Below are 16,902 nucleotides of genomic sequence, written 5' to 3' on the forward strand. Positions count from 1 at the left end.
ACAAATGGTTGCAAGTCAAGGACTATCTGTATTTAAATGGAGAAGTTCACTTATCCAGGTTCCTGTTTAAACCAATACACTTAAAATATAAGCGTGCCAAAGCCAAAGCAATGCAGAAGACTTTTACTCCAATTTGGCTATGAGTGAAAAGATTAGTTGGGGTTGCATTGTCGGCAGTGTTGGATTCTGTCCTTTGAAGAGTTATTTTTCTTCCTCCTCAAGTGCTTTTATATAAGGCATGGATTGATTCTGAGTCAATCTATTAAAAGGAGAGTCAGCAAAACTATTCAAATCAGATGCCCTTGGTCACACTATCAGAGGTTGACAAAGGAACTACAGTTCCATTATGACCCATTGGTCATAACCAGATGATGATTTACAGCAATTATACAAGGAGATAACAGCAAGAATGGACTGAAGCTTTACCTAGCTGAGGATCCTAGTTCTCACCCCAACCAGTCAGCTGTTTTACGGAAGTCTTAAAGCAGTGATGGCGAACCTTTTCGGCACTGAGTGCGCACTCGCTACCAGGTGCCGAAAAGAGAGCACTTTGCGTGCGCACGCTCATCAGGACGACAACCAGGAAGAGGAGCTGCCCAGGGAGCATGCGCACACTGGATAAGGTACTTTCAGTTTCCGGCATGCGCATGAGCACTGGCCAGCAAGTCTTCCAGTTACTGCCATGCATGCATACGCGCCAATCAGTTGGCTGGCGCACATGCTTACGCTGGAAAACGGAACACCAGCTCCTCCAGTTTCCAGCATTGCCGCGCACACAAAGGCCAGCTGATTGTCGTGTGCGCATGCGCGCCAGAAACCCAGAACAGGAATGGGCAACGCCATGCGTGCCAGGCGAAATGGCTCCGCGTGCCACTTCAGGCACACATTCCATAGGTTCGCCATCATGGCCTTAAAGCAAGACACAAAAGCCATTGAGCACATAGCATTTAGGGCCAGAGTAATGAAGTGATCAAGATGTTTGATTCGGTGCAAGGAGACTCTTAATTCAAGCCTCCACTCAACCAGATGGCTCACCGGGCATGGCTCTAAACCAGTCACTCTATCAGCCGAACCTGCTTTACAGAGTGGTTGTTTGGATGATAATGAGACAAGATAACCCACACAAGTTGTCTCGAGCTCTCAGAGAAAGGCAGGAAACGAATGCAACAACTAAAATAAATGGCCTACTGCCTCTGCCAGCGGATGCTCTGTTCGCCCCCACAGCAAACCATCTGGGGATTTCCCTGGCTTGCCTTCCAAGAAATTTAACCCGGGGGACCTTATTGTTGCTCAGAGGGCCAATCTGAACTCAGCACTCACCTTGTTGTTTGAGCCAGCCCCGCTCCTGGATGAAACCGATGAAGGGAGCGATCCCTGTGCCTGGCCCAATCATGATGACAGGAGTGTTAGATTTGAAAGGCAGCCGGAACTGGGATTTCCGGACATACAAGGGCACTGTGGATTTGTGCCCATTCTCATTGGGTTGCTTGTTCTTCAGCCAGTTAGTAGCCACCCCTTTGTTTACTCGGTTCGTTTTGGTAGTGTACTCCACGACAACGGAACAGATATGGATGGAATTTGGGTGTACCTGGAGAAGGGGTGGAATGCAAGAAAGAGCCATCAGAAGCTTTTAGTGATAACAGTGAAGTCTCCCCACGGCACACTTCACTTGGGGACAGGATTAATCTCTGTCCGAGGTTTAGACTGAATCATAAACAAACCAAACGAAATGAGGGCATGGAACATGCTGAGCTCTATATACTACCTAACCAAGGTTAAAAGAAATAACAGAGTAACAGAGTTGGAAGGGACCTTGGAGGTCTTCTAATCCAGGGGTCTCCAACCTTGGCAACTTTGAGCCTGGTGGACTTCAACTCCCAGAATTATCCGGCCAGCTTTGCTGGCTGGGGAATTCTAGGAGTTGAAGTCCACCAGGCTCAAAGTTGCCATGGTTGGAGACCCCTGTTCTAATCCAACCCTTTGCTCAAGCAGGAAATCCTATACCAGAACTCCCCAACCTTTCCAGTTTTGTGGACTGGGGGGGGTGGGTATGGTTCCGTGTGCGCAGCTCCATTTGCGCAAGTGGCGGACACGTGCACCCGCCGCTCGTGCAAATGGAGCACACCCGCACACGCTCGCCCACTGCTTGCACAAGTGGGGATGCATGCACATGTTCATTTGCCACTTCCACACCTCGATTTGGAACAGCTCAAGGCCCAGTAGTGCGCCGTGGCCTGAGTGTTGGGGACCCCTGCCCTGTACCATTTCAGACAAATGGTTGTCCAATCCCTTCTTTAAAACATTCAGACAAGAACCGTGACTTGGGTTTCCTTGGAGTGCAAAGAGGCAGAGAAGCCCAGAACTGAGGACTGGATTCCGACTTCAACACGGAAAGATACTGAGGTTCAAATACAAGCTTCTAGTGAAATATGACCATAAATATATGCTTAGTATTTAGGCAACGTCTCAGTGGATTCTCAGACATCAAAAAAAGGGACGAGTAAGGAAGATGGGCAGCCTTGTAGGCCATCCAGTCCAAACCCTTGCTTGAAGCAGGAAATCCAAAATTACAACACATCGTTTCTCCTTTTGAAGGCCTCTCTCTAATAAGGTGGCACAGAATCCTCAAGTTTTCAAACTGATTGCTTGATTAGGAGTCATCAAGTTGGTATTAATTCTTGGCAGCCACATAGGTAAGATTTTATGCATGATGATCTGTTCCTAATCGGTTCCAATTTTTGGATTGTTCTTACGTGAGTGAATATTGACCATCAATTGTGTTGTAAATGTTGTACCTTGATGAACGTATCTTTTCTTTTATGTACACTGAGAGCATATGCACCAAGACAAATTCCTTGTGTGTCCAATCACACTTGGCCAATAAAAAATTCTATTCTATTCTATTCTATTCTATTCAAGAAACCTTCTAATATTCAGCTGACATAATCTTCCTCTATACCAGTGTTTCTCAATTGTGACAACTTGAAGAGGTGTGGACTTCAATTCCCAGAATTCCCCAGCCAGCACAGCTGGCTGGGGAATTCTGGGAGTTGAAGTCCACACCTCTTCAAGTTGTCACAATTGAGAAACTCTGCTCTATACGGAGACCCTGAAAACTATATTTTCCTTTCAACAGCAGGCAACTCTTTGGGTTCTGAAGAACATACCCGTGATCTTTTCTTCTCTCTCCATCTGCTCTCTATGCCCAGGACCATTTACTGCCTTTATTTGAACCCATTTTCGTTTGCCTCAATCTTTTTCTATTGCTGGTCTAACTAGTATGAAATAAAAGACCATTGCTTCCTTTGGTGGAATTCACATAGTCTAAAATGAGAAGAATAGTTATTTACCATTAATATTAATAATAATAATAATATTACTGTATTATAATTATTAATCTTACTATTAATCTTCTCATCGTTCCCATCACCCATCTCCTCCCACTTATGACTGCATGACTGTAACTTTGTTGCTTGTATCCTTACGATTTATATTGATTGTTTCCTAGTATGATTCGATTGCTTATTTGGACCCTTTGACTGTCAATAAGTATTGTACTTTATGATTGTTGATAAATGTGTCTTTTCTTTTTATGCACACTGAGAGCATATGCACCAAAAACGAATTTCTTATGTGTCCAATCACACTTGGTCAATAAAGAATTTTCTATTCTATTCTATTCTATTCTATTCTATTCTATTCTATTCTATTCTATTCTATTCTATTCACATTAGAGATTTGCTGAAAAAGATCACAAGGAAGCAGCATTTTCTGTGCCTTATTCCATCTTCCCTTGCAATTAGTGAAAATCATCAATTTCACTCCCTTCTTTCTCAAATAATTTCTTTCTAATAAAGCGTTTGTAAGAGCTGTAACCCAACTCCTAAACATCTTTAAACTTCTCATCCATGGCTCTTCAGGCTGTGAGGCTGCAGCAGGGAGATTCATCGTTGCTGAAGTGAGAGGAAGGAAGACTCACACAAAATGTCAACCGTCATTGCAGCTGCCGTAGGAAAAGTGAAAAGGTCATTTTCGACTTAAGGCAAAACTGCAAGGACTGGGGGACCTCGATGGGTAGAAGAACTAAAGTACCCAAATTGTAGTTTAAAAAAAGGTGACAGAAAAAAATACATTGGATTGTCAAAGGATGCTTGCCAGTCTGTGCTCACCTTGGATGTAGAAGCGATGGAGTAATAGCGAGCTTGAAGGCGGGGAAGCAGTTCACAAAGGTGGTCAATAGGGGGCCGCAGAGAAGGTGTGTCCTGCAGGATAGCCAGGATATTCCTCCGAGACTCAACAACCCAGCTGAGATACAAAGTCTAGATTAAGCAAACATCTATGTTAGGGGAGAAAGCAATCAATGTGGATTTTTTTTTAAAAAAAAAACACGCTTGTTTGACAAACCAGGGGTGGGGGGAGGCGCCACAGCCGGCGGTGTGTGGCCAGCCAAACATCACTCGTGTCGGGGCACCTGTGGTGGCCTGGGCAGGGCTGGGGGGATCCACTGTCCCCAGCGGAGGAAGGCTAGACCAGGGAGATCGCCAAACCCTTCTCCTCCAGAGAAGCCTTGCCATCTGCTGGTGACCATGTGCTAAGGCAGGACTTCCCTCCCTTTTTTTCTTTTTTCCTTCCCTCTTCATTCTCCTTTCTTCTTCCTTCCCCTCTTTCCTTCTTTCTCCTTCCCTCTTCATTCTCCTTTCTTCTTCCTTCCCCTCTTTCCTTCTTTTTCCTTCCCTCTTCATTCTCCTTTCTTTTTCCTTCCCCTTTCCTTCTTTCTCCTTCCTTCTTCATTCTCCTTTCTTCTTCCTTCCCCTCTTTCTTCTTCCTTCCCCTTTCGTTTTCCTTCCCTCTTCATTCTCCTTTCTTCTTCCTTCCCCCTTTCCTCCTTTCTCCTTCCCTCTTCATTCTCCTTTCTTCTTCCTTCCCCTTTCCTTCTTTCTCCCTCCCCCTTCATTCTCCCTTCTTCCTTCCTTCTTCCTTCTTCCTTCCTCTTCATTCTCCTTTCTTCCTTCCCCTTTCCTTCTTTTTCCTTCCTCTTCATTCTCCTTCTTCTTCCTTCCCTCTTTCTTCCTTCCCCTTTCTTTTTCCTTCCCTCTTCATTTTCCTTCCCTCTTCCTTCCCCTCTTCCCTTCCCTCTTCATTCTCCTTTCTTCTTCCTTCCCCTCTTTCCTTTTTTTTCCTTCCTTGCTGTCTTCCCATCTTTCCTTTTAATTTGCCTTTCATCTTTCCCTTTTTCCTTTCCTGTCCCTTCTTGGATGCTCAAATGCAAAACATTTCTCCTTTGTGTTTTGCTTTGCTTTTAGTTTGTTTTGCTAGCCCTCTGCCAGCGAAAGCAGGTGGGGGGGGGGGGAAGGGCTAGAGCACAACCTTCCCAAGCTCCATTTTTGCCGGCAGAGATACTGTGGGCCAGTCATTCGCCATTTTCATGGCTGCCCCGCAGGCCAGATCTAAGCACCCTATGGGCCAGATTTGGCCCGCAAGCCTTGAGTTTGACAGCCCTGTTCTAGACAAATCAAACCCTGGGCTTAAGATCTTTCCTTATTTGATAAACTCAAGAGGGGCTTTGGGCTGTAACTTTGATCCACCCTGATTTGCATGGCATTAACAATTACATCCAGTGTATTGGGAGGATGGGAAATAATGGAAGAGTGCTCTAAGTTAACTGAGAAGAAAGGCTGCAAGGCTGCCTTAGCAAAGACAACTGGCTATTTCCTATCCTACCAAAACTGATATGTAAGCACCACCAACCACCATTCCTGGTCCTGTTTTTTTAACTTTTGAGTTGCCATTCAGGATGGGATTTTCCATCAGCTAAAACAGCAATCCTGACAACCCAGACACTGTTCATCCTTATTCCATTTCTTCCTTACCAAAAGAACAGACTGGGAAAAGCTAAGTGAGATATGGATCATGCATATCTATCTTCCTGTTTTAGCATTTCACAGCTGAAAACAAATTCTATTTTGCTTGTCTGATTCAAAGGAAATTGGAAATCCTCTACCAATTCCAACAAGTTCTCCTTCCAAGAATCAATGATACCATATTTCCCCAAACTAAGACCTAACTAGAAAATAAGCTCTAACATGATTTTTCAGGATGCTTGTAATAAAAGCCCTACCCCCCAAAATAAGCCCCAGTTAAGTTCAACAGCCAGACAGAGGCATTTAGTACCATATTTCACTGAAAATAAGACCCAACTGGAAAATAAGCCCTAATGTATCTTTTGGAGCAAAACTAAATATAAGACCTGGTCTTATTTTTGTGGAAATAAAATAGGATTTTCAGAGCTGGGCTGCAAAAAAAAAAAAATACAGAGGACCATCAGATGGCAGTATACTGCCTTTTTGCCTTTATCTTTGCCATCACCTACTGGTGACCTGGATTGCTACAGTACAAATTTGGTGGCACTAACCACAGATGTAACATTAAGGGGAGCAGCAAACGTAGATCCGTACCCACCTTGCCTTCAGCAGAGGAGGAAGCCATCTTGCGCAGTTGCTCCTGCTCACTGGCATTTGTGGCATACTGTGCCAACTCATAGAGAACATTTGTGCGTGGTGGATTAGTGATATCCAAATAGTAGGTCAGGGCTGTGCGGTATGAAGTTGGGCAAGGGAATGGGTGCTTCTTGTTGGATTCCTCTGCAAAGAGGAGGAGAGAGGAAGAGTTCAGAAATTCAAATACAGTGGTACCTTGGTACTGAACTGCTCTGAAACTATTAAATTCGGTACTCAACAATTCTGATGTAATAATTTTGTCCCGGTACATACTGTTAGGTATGCAACACACAAACTAGAACTTGTTGGTGTCAGTTGTCTGTTGATTCACTAAATTATTCTTTATGGGGAAACTGTGTTTGGTATTCATCATTTTTAGTACTCATTGACCTCCTGGAACCAATTAATCATGAGTACCGAGGTACCACTCTGTAAGCCTCCAAATCCTGCATAAAGAGTCCAAGCAACAATCCTGAACTTCATAAAGGATTGTTAACTGCCTGACTGAGGCTGAAGGATAAGATCAACCACAGTTTTCAATGACTAACAAACTGAGCTTCCAACACAGTGAAGCAAAGACAAAATACCAGCTTTCTAACAGGGACCCAAAGTCATATTCTAACCTTCCCCAACCTAGCACGGCTCCAGCTAAGAACTATAGGAGTTGAATGTCTCTGGAGATTCTCTGTCATCCAGGTCATGGTTGTCCCAAAGGTGTTTTTTCAAGAGGCAACTGGACTTTCTGGTTTTTCTTTGAAGACGTTTCATTTCTCATCCAAGAAGCTTCTTGGATGAGAAGCTTTTTCAAAAGGCAACTGGGCTTTCTGGTTTTTCTTTGAAGATGTTTCGCTTCTCATCCAAGAAGCTTCTTGGATGAGAAGCAAAACGTCTTCAAAGAAAACCCAGAAAGTCCAGTTGCCTCTTGAAAAAGCACCTTTGGGATATAGGAGTTGAAGTTCATATATCTGGATGGCATTCATACTGGGAAGGTAATCTATCCAATTCTTAACTCTGCCGTTAACTGGACAATTTTGCTGCACCAACATTGTTCTACTCCTTTGGTAGTTATGGAGACCAGAACCATGTGTCCCAGTGGACAATGCAGGCTGGACAGCTGAATAAAAACAGGACAATGTGATTTCATTAATGTATCCAATTTCCAAAGCGTTCGTGTGAGATAAGGTCACCTTGCGAGGGGAAAGAAAGCTCTCGTGTGATAGAGACCAGCACACTTGAAATCTGAGAAATAATTGCAAAACAGCACACAATGCAAGAGAACAAACAGTTCGCTAAGCTGAAATATGAAACAAAGAAGGAGCCCTCATTCAGTGTTTTTACCACCTCCCTCGCCATCCACACGGTAACAAAGACACAATAGCAATGGCTCTGTTAAGAGCTTAGGCGGCGGCAACGCTAAAAGCTGCCAACTGCCGAGCCCAGAATCTATTGGAGATTCAGCTGGAAGATTCATTCAATATCCCCCAAAATGTAAGTGGAGCATGTCTGCCACCATCAACTAATACACATTCTCAACAGGCCTAGCAAGTTTGGCAGGTCTCCCCACTTCAAAAGTTGAAGTCTCAGGTTTATAAAGAGGTCCAAAGAAGACCGCACAGTATCTTAATTGAGCAACCCGATTGGGCAATTGGATGTAAACGCCCCTGAAATCAGGTGTGGAAACTAGTTCTGCCAGAAGTGAATTCCAGCTTCAGATAGTTGCTATGGCACAGACTGGAAATTATGCCAGCATGAAATTTTTTGCTGCAGCAATTGTCAAAGAACTGTCAAAGAATGAGAACTGGCGATGAAAAGCAAAGTACATTCTTAGCTATGTGCATTTCAGCAGGGGTGCCTTTTGTTAAAATGGTGGGAACATACTGTTCATAATAACTGTAAGGCAGTATTTTTCAATATCGGCCACTGGAAGATGTGCGGGCTGGGGAATTCTGGGAGTTGAAGTTCACACATCTTCAAGTGGCCGAAGGTTGAGAAAAACTGCCTTATAGTTATTAGGAACTTCATATTCCATCAGTCGCAGATTGCAGGGTAAAGAATGGGAATGGTTGATCAAAAGATCTGATAAAACAGGGAGAAACATTTTGCATCATCCGTTTTCAAAACAAAAAAGGACATAACTTATGCAAAGAAGGAATGTTTATATACTCACCATCTAAATTGTTCAAGGAGATCACTGTATCCAAATCAGCACCAAGTATTTCACCAATTTGATTCACCAGCGAAGTATCATTGGCTGGGTACACAGCAATATGGTCTCCAGCCTCATATCTGGCAAAGAAATCAAGAGGCTGAGTTTGTAAATCATGTAAGGTATGGTTTAACTATGGTCTGTTGAATAAACCACTGCTGTCTGGGTCTATACAACCTGCTAAGCTAAAACAAAAGCACCATTATGATTTAATGAACCATAGTCACATAGTTTAGTCTGACCCATGTCATCTCTGGATTCACACTCCTTGTTAAGGGTCCCCACTAAGTTTAGGAATTCCTCATCAACACTATTAATCCAATACACTTAAAGCTAGGAGTATTAGCATTTCATCTCTATTACACTGGAGCCACACTTTTTAAAGCAGGAGGCGGCAAATCCTTTGACATAGATTTAAGGCTGCATTCACACAATGTGTTTCAGCCGGTTACTGAATTTATCCATAAAAGATAGTCCTCACTTAATGACCATAAGTGGAGCCAGCAACTTCTTTTCCAAGTGACATGGTTGCAGTTAACACTACATGACCGCAACTTGCGATTTTACTGCCAGTTTCTCCATCAACTGCTTGTTGGAAGCTGGCTGTGAAGCACACAAATGTTGATCACAACCACAGGACACTGCAAAGGTCACAAACGCCTGCCAGTTGCGAAATGCCCAAATGTTTGATCAAGTGATTGCAGAAGCACTACAACAGTCATGGTTGCTAAACAGGGCAGTCATTAACCAAGGTCTACCCGTATGCAGAGTTTGTGCAATACAATGAACTATTAATTAATTGTGCTACTTAATACAATTTGCTAATCCACACACAGAGAAGTCATTTAGGTTATCCATAAACAAGTTTAGCATGTTGTATAAACACGAACTGTTTAGCCATCAAGCATGTGTTTAAAGTAAGCCTCTTCATTGCAGTGCCCTGCAAGCTTTGCTGATTCTAGAATCTCCAAAATTCCCATTTACCTGATTTTGGACCCAGTGATGTCCAGTTCATGATGCATCAGGTGCCTCTCTCCACCTTGGTTCAGCTTCCGGTTCAAAGAAACTGGGGCTAAATAGGGATTCTTGGCATCAAATGGTCTAGAAGGAAGCCCGGGAGACATATCTAGTTAATGACTTGAATGGTTTATAGCAGGGGTCTCCAACCTTGGCAACTTTAAGCCTGGAGGACTTCAACTCCCAGAATGCCCCAGCCAGCTTTGTTGGCTGGGGCTTTCTGGGAGTTGAAGTCCACCAGGCTTAAAGTTGCCAAGGTTGGAGACCCCTGGTTTATAGCATTGCAAATGGATCTTCTGAGGATATACTCAAGGAGGTCCTTAACAAGATAGAGCCCCAAAAGCAATTGTTTGCAGTGGCATCCATGCTACAGAGCCCTTTGCGCACACGCACAAAATTTTTAAGAAAATGTTGGATAGCCATTTGTCTGAAATGGTGTAGGGTTTCCTGCCTGGGCAGGGGGTTGGACTAGAAGACCTCCAAGGTCCCTTCCAACTCTGATATTATTATTATTATTATTATTATTATTATTATTATTATTATTATTATTATTATTATTATTATTATTATTATTATTATTATTATTATTATTATTATTATTATTATTATTACATACACCTAATAGGCCAGGCACCTTTCTAGTGGATTTCCAAAAAGCAATTCATGCAATACTTTGTTTTTGTACTTTGTAAATCACCAGGAGCTGCTTGAGCAAATATACCAAGTTTGCTTCCCCATAGCTCTACATGGCCATCAACCATTCTTCAGAATTTTTAAAAAATGAAACCAATAGCTGAAATACGACGAGATATCCTGGTGTCTTCATGAATACTCATGTGCTTTTGACCAAATGAAAAAAAAAATGGCTGAAGCTTCCTATCCGCCCATTATATTCACGGCTCTGGTGGCAACATCTGATGAGGCAACATCCCACTAATTAAAGTAGGAACGACGTGAGACACCTATAGGCTGGCCACAGCTATCTCCCAGGCAGCTCTTTCCTAGGGTGGCTCTCCCTCATTCTTTCCTAAAGAAAAACTTCAAAAAAAACGTGAATGCCTTGTGGGCCTACATTTTTCACCTGCTCTTGTCACAGGAAGCAGTTCTCAAAGACTGTATGTATGGCTGCCACCCAGCAGCTATGCCACCGCTTAGCTCACCAAGACTGGGTGCAATTTCTTAATACCTCTTTGATGTACAAGTGTTCACAAATGGACATTCTTATTCACAACTGGATGACGGCTTCCTGCTGCTAAGAACTCAAGTTACCACTGTAGGTCCCTTTTCATAGGTATCTCTTTAAATGGGATTTTAAAGAGAAGGGATTGCTTCTTGAATTATATTGTTTCTATGGTCTGTGTGTTTCATATATCACTCTTTGTCCCTTTAGGAGTAAAAGAGGGGAAGTAATAATAATTAAGTAGAAGATGGAGAAGGAGCAGCAGAAGACATAAGAACCCCAATAAAGGGAGGAAGAGGAAGAAATAGTAATAGTTTTAAAAGGAAGCAGGAAGAGGAGAAGGAAGTACAACAGAAGAAAAACTATTACTGCTACCACTATTTTTTTTGTTTGTTTACATTTATACCCCGCCCTTCTCCGAAGACTCAGGGCGGCTTACAGTGTATAAGGCAATAGTCTCATTCTATTTGTATATTTGTATATTTTTACGAAGTCAACTTATTGCCCCCCCAACAATCTGGGTCCTCATTTTACCTACCTTATAAAGGATGGAAGGCTGAGTCAACCTTGGGCCGGGCTCGAACCTGCAGTAATTGCAGGCTACTGTGTTCTTAATAACAGGCTTTACCAGCATGAGCTAAACCATTACTGTGATAACGGAGATGTATTTCCAGATTTCCTGGCAAGGGGAATTCAAACATTTCAAAACGGACAAGATTTTATTGTCGCAGTTCAGGAAACGCTTACAACCAATTCAGCCCCTTCCTGTGGTGTGGAATGTAGTCTGGTTTCCCAAAAGGAAGGGGCTGCATTCCAGAGGGCAAAGAGGCAGCCAAGCTTACATAGTTTGGCCCAGAGAAAGAGAATCAATAAGCTCCTTCCTAGCAATTCTCAGAGCGTATCTATGGTGATGCAAACGGTTTCATTAGTTTGACAAGACTTCTGTCTCTAGGTGAGGTACAATAAAGGAAACTGTTCAGAAATAATTCCACGTGTCTTTCCTGGTTTGGGGAGGTCTGCCACTAGTTAATGCTTGGAGGGTTTTGACCTCCATGCCTTGTTTTCTCTCTCTCAGCCTCCTTTTGATAACTTACGGTTTTTGGTTCTCATAGCTCTTCAGACGTCCCATTTCACCCATGTAAACTTTGCTTGGGGCAACGTCTTTGTGAACCACCAGCTCGTACTGCCGAATACTTGAGAAAAAAGAAAGGAAATAAAGTTTGTGTAGAAAGTCAGCTTGGTCAAAGGATTAAGGCACCAGGCTAGAAAGTACGAGACCACGAGTTCAAGTCCCACCTTAGCCCATGAAAGCCAGCTGAGGGAATTTGGGCCAATCACTCTCTCTCAGTCCAACCCACCTCACAGGGTTGTTATTGGTGGCGGTGATGGTGGTGGGGAAATAGGAGGAGAAAGGTATGTTGGGTATGTTCTCTGTCTTATTTGTAAAAATAATAAAGGCAGGGTGCAAATAAATAAATAGATACTGGGATTGCAATTTCAGGGGCCAGAGTGGGATGAAATTCATAAAATGCCACATAGTGAACCTGGAGGCAGACATTAAGGGATTAACTCCCCCATGATTACAGCAGAGCCACAAGGCTGAGGGTTTTTCTCTCCTTCTTCCACATGCCATATTGTTCCAAGAGCAGTTTATCATAGGTTACTTGATGGGAATGGATAGGGCCTCCATCTTCCTTCTTTGCTGCCCCCATGCAAAACTGCTCTTACTAGAACTCAAGAGCTGCTTACTTGAAGGCTAGTTTGGAAATGAAGCAGGGGTGAAATGTAAAATTTGTTACATACAGTGGCTTGATGGGGCGGGGGGGGGTGTTTATGTGACTGGGTGGGCGTGGCCAACTTTTTTTTAACTTTTAAAAACATTTTAAAATGCTTTTTAAATACTTTTAAAATGCTTTTAAAAGTAAAAAAATGCTTTTAAAAGCCTCTGATGATCAGGCAGCTGGGATTGCCAGAGGAGCCTTTTAAAAGCATTTTTTACAGCCTCTTCGGCCAAAGATGTTGTAGAAAAAATGCTTTGAAAGGGTTCTGATGATCCCAGCTGAGTTGCCTGATCACCAGAACCCTTTAAAAGTGTTTTTTACAGCCTCTTCAGCCAAAGAGGTTGTAAAAAAAATGCTTTGAAAGGATTCTGACGATCCCAACTGAGCCACGCGATCATCAGAGGCTTTTTTTTTACTTTTAAAAGCATTTTTTCAGCCGAAGAAAAAAATGCTTTTAAAAGTAAAAAAAAAAAAACTCTGATGATCGCACGGGCATGGGGGGGGCAGGCAGGGATTTTTGCTACCGGTTCTCTGAACCACCCATTGCCATCGCTACTGGATCAGGTGATCCCTGAAATGAAGCTGAGAACCACCCGTGCCCCAACCTACTCTTTGCAGGTGGTGTATCAGGGGTTCCCAAGCCCTCTTCTCTTGCTACCTGCTATTACACACTAACCTGGATTCATCTCCTGTGGCTTCCACACCAAAATGTTCACACACTGCTGGCCAAAACTGTTCACGCCAAGTGATGAAATCTTCTTCCAAGCTGTTGGAAACAGTGAGAGATGAGGAAAACCAAAGGCACCATATTCAATATCCAGTATACAGATTGAAGATTCTCAACCTCAGCAACTTTAAGACATGTGGATTCCAACTTCCCATTAGCTCAGGAGTGAAATGCTACCAGATCAGACCGGATCAAGAAATCGTGGCCGGTAGTTCAGCGATCCAATAGCGATGGTGGAGCGAAGCTCCACCCACTCACCTGGGTGTCATTACTTCCTGGTTTTAACCAGGAAGTACTGTTTTTTTTTTTTACCTTCTGCACGCGCACACGTGCCGCATGCACTTCCAAGCCGGTAAGGAAGGTAAGTAGATTTCACCCCTGCATTACCTGTGGAATTCTGGGACTGGAAATCCACATATTTTAAAGTAGCTAAAGTTGAGCAACCTTGATCCAGATCCTTCATCTTATCACCCCTTCTGACTTAATATACTGTCCAAGCCATAAGGAAGAGCTGATTCCATTATGTACCTCTCTCATCAGTTGCAGAAATGGCAACATCAGTTCTATTGGCATTTATATGGGGCATCAATTATATTGGCATTTGTAAAGGTAAAGGTAAAGGTTCCCCTCGCACGTACATGCTAGTCGTTGCAGACTCTAGGGGACAATGCTCATCTCCGTTTCAAAGCCGAAGAGCCAGCGCTGTCCGAAGATGTCTCTGCGGTCATGTGGCCGGCATGACTCAACGCCAAAGGCACACGGAACACTGTTACCTTCCCACCAAAGGTGGTCCCTATTTTTTCTACTTGTATTTTTACGTGCTTTCGAAACTGCTAGATTGGCAGAAGCTGGGACAAGTAACGGGAGCTCACCCCATTACATGGCAGCACTAGGGATTCGAACCGCTGAGCTGCCGATCTTTCCATTGAAAGCTCAACGTCCTAGCCCCTGAGCCACTTTTTTATATGGCATTTATATGGGTCATCAATTATGTTGGCATTTATACGGGAGGTCAAAGGCCCAATCCAAAAGGCAGCCCTCTGGCTTTAAAAAACTGCACAGTCAGGAGGAAGTTCAACTGGTACTACTCTTGCTTAAATGCATGGCTTTACTTGTTCAGCTGCATCTGGCCTTTCACACAACAAATAACTTTACAGGAGGATTTGGAAGAAGTCCTAATTTTCCAAACTTGTAGGCAGCACGTGACCTTTTGAACAGCAAAATAAAAACTGCATTCCAAAAAGTCAGCCGGGCTAAAATTGTATTTGATTTCATTTTAATGCAATTACAAATGTATTTTATGAAGTGAAGTTAATTAAGGGCCTGGGTTTGCCTGACTCCCATAGTATCCACCAGCCAATTCAATCTGGGAGGGTTGGCGTGTTACAGGTTCATTCAATTAAACAATGTCATTTATTGAGACGCTGGAAGTGAGCCTTTTCTGTAGTAATGTCCGCCTTCTGGAATTAGGTTCTCCCAAGATCTGAATAGTCCCCCACCCTACTTGGGTTACAAAGGGGCCTGAAAGCCTGGCTCTTTACTCAGGCCTTTGGTGAGGCTGAAGGGGCACAGTGGCTCGGTGGCTAAGACGCTGAGCTTGTCAATCAAACAATCAGCAGTTTAGTGGTTCGAATCCCTAGTGCCACGTAATGGGGTGAGCTCCCGTTACTTTTCCCAGCTTCTGCCAACCTAGCAGTTCAAAAGCACCTAAAAAATGCAAATTGAAAAATAGGGACCACCTTTGGTGGGAAGGTAACAGTGTTCTGTGCACCTTTGGCATTTAGTTATGCTGGCCATATGACCATGGAGACATTTTCGGACAGCGCTGACTCTTCGGCTTTGAAATGAAGATAAGCACCGCCCCCTAGAGCCGGATATGTGCAAGGGGAACCTTTACCTTTACTTTTACCTTGGTGAGGCTGACTGAAGTCTCATGTTCACCTAGATCAGGAGTGTCAAATTCAAGGCCTGTGGGCCAGATGCGGCCCGTGGGGTGCTTAGATCTGGCCCATGGGGCCGCCCTGGAAACAGTGAAGGACTGGCCCGCGGTGCCTCTGTCAGCAAAAACGGAGCTGACGAAGGTCGGCCACCATCCTCCTGAGCTCTGTTTTTGCTGGCAGATGATTACAGGAGACCATCCCCACCATAAACTAAATTCGGGAGCCCATTTTCGCTGGCAAAGTGCTCAGGCCACCACAGGCGCCGGCATGAGCGATGTCAAGTTGGCCACACCCACCCTGGCCACACCTCCCCCAGCCCCCTGAGGTCACAAATACAACCTGGATGTGGCCCTCAATGAAATCGAGTTTGACACCCCTGACCTAGATTGTTCTCTTTATTTTCACCTGGTTTATTATTCTACCTGCTCTATTTGCCCTTTTTGGTTTCTTGTTGTTTTTATTGTGCTTTTCATGCTTAAATGGAAACCTGTAAAAAACTGGCTGCCAGTAGCCTTCCGGGTGCAATTCAAGGTGCTGGTTACCACCTTTAAAGCGCTCCATGGCTTAGGACCGGGGTATTTGCGAGACCACCTTCTGCCACCGACTGCCTCCCAACGACCTGTGCGCTCCCACAGAGCGGGCCTCCTCAGGGTACCGTCGACCAAACAATGTAGGTTGGTGGCCCCCAGGGGGAGGGCCTTCTCTGTGGCGGCACCTGCCCTATGGAACGAGCTTCCTCCCGGGTTACGCCAACTCCCCGACCTCCGGGCCTTCAAACGTGAACTGAAGACCTTATTATTTCACCGAGCAGGACTAGCCTAAGACATATTTTAGCGAAATTTTAATGGGTTTTAATCGGTCTTCGACCGTTTTAGTGATTTGGCCAGTAAATATTTGTTTTTAATTGTTTTTAAATATTGTTATTTATTATATTTATATTGTATTGGTGTGGGTATTTTAATTTTGGCTGTAAACCGCCCTGAGTCCTCCAGGAGATGGTGCGGTATAGAAATGTAATTATAAATAAATAAATAAATAAATAAATAAATCTCCCAGAGCTGCTGGGAGTCAAGTAGCACAAAGATATAGTAACAATAATAATAGAAATATTAATGTTGATATCATAAATGTAACCCATTTTTTTCTTCTTTATATTAAAAATTATAATTGCACAGTAACTTCAGGAGGGCTCTGCGGAGCCACGTCCAAGCTTTCTTAAGATATAATAAAATATACAATCAAGTATACATAATATATGCATAGTTCAATGTATAATGTGTATAATAAGGTATTATGATGGTTGATCACATAGCCTGTGGTTTAGAGTGGATTTTGCCTTTTTATCCACCTGTGAGTTTTTCCCAAGGACTAAGATAAGCAACTACGTAATAGCAATAACAATAATAACACAAATTTCCACTACCGGTTCTCCATAACCTGTCAGAACCTGCTGGATTTCACACCTGATCCAACTCCACTTAGGATTGGTCATGCCTGAAAACCAGACTGCTATCTTCTATCCTGACCAACCAACCAACTGGAGTAGAGATTCCA

At 43.5% G+C, this 16,902-nt stretch overlaps 1 protein-coding gene across 3 annotated transcripts in view; it reads right to left on the bottom strand.

Annotated features, from left to right (window-relative positions):
* LOC131188839 (NADPH--cytochrome P450 reductase) overlaps positions 1-16,902 on the bottom strand; it is a 69,902-nt gene that overhangs the window by 4,584 nt on the left and 48,416 nt on the right. For all 3 annotated transcript variants that reach the window (XM_058164438.1, XM_058164436.1, XM_058164437.1), the window contains exons 7-13: positions 13,358-13,447; positions 11,995-12,093; positions 9,688-9,804; positions 8,665-8,783; positions 6,460-6,641; positions 4,170-4,319; positions 1,321-1,588 (exon numbers count right to left, since the gene is read on the bottom strand). In XM_058164438.1, coding sequence (XP_058020421.1) covers positions 1,321-1,588; positions 4,170-4,319; positions 6,460-6,641; positions 8,665-8,783; positions 9,688-9,804; positions 11,995-12,093; positions 13,358-13,447 — 1,025 coding nt within the window. The remainder of the gene's footprint in view (positions 1-1,320; positions 1,589-4,169; positions 4,320-6,459; positions 6,642-8,664; positions 8,784-9,687; positions 9,805-11,994; positions 12,094-13,357; positions 13,448-16,902) is intronic.

The sequence above is a fragment of the Ahaetulla prasina genome, chromosome 1 (assembly GCF_028640845.1).
Source record: "Ahaetulla prasina isolate Xishuangbanna chromosome 1, ASM2864084v1, whole genome shotgun sequence".
In the NCBI taxonomy this organism is placed as follows: Eukaryota; Metazoa; Chordata; class Lepidosauria; order Squamata; family Colubridae; genus Ahaetulla; species Ahaetulla prasina.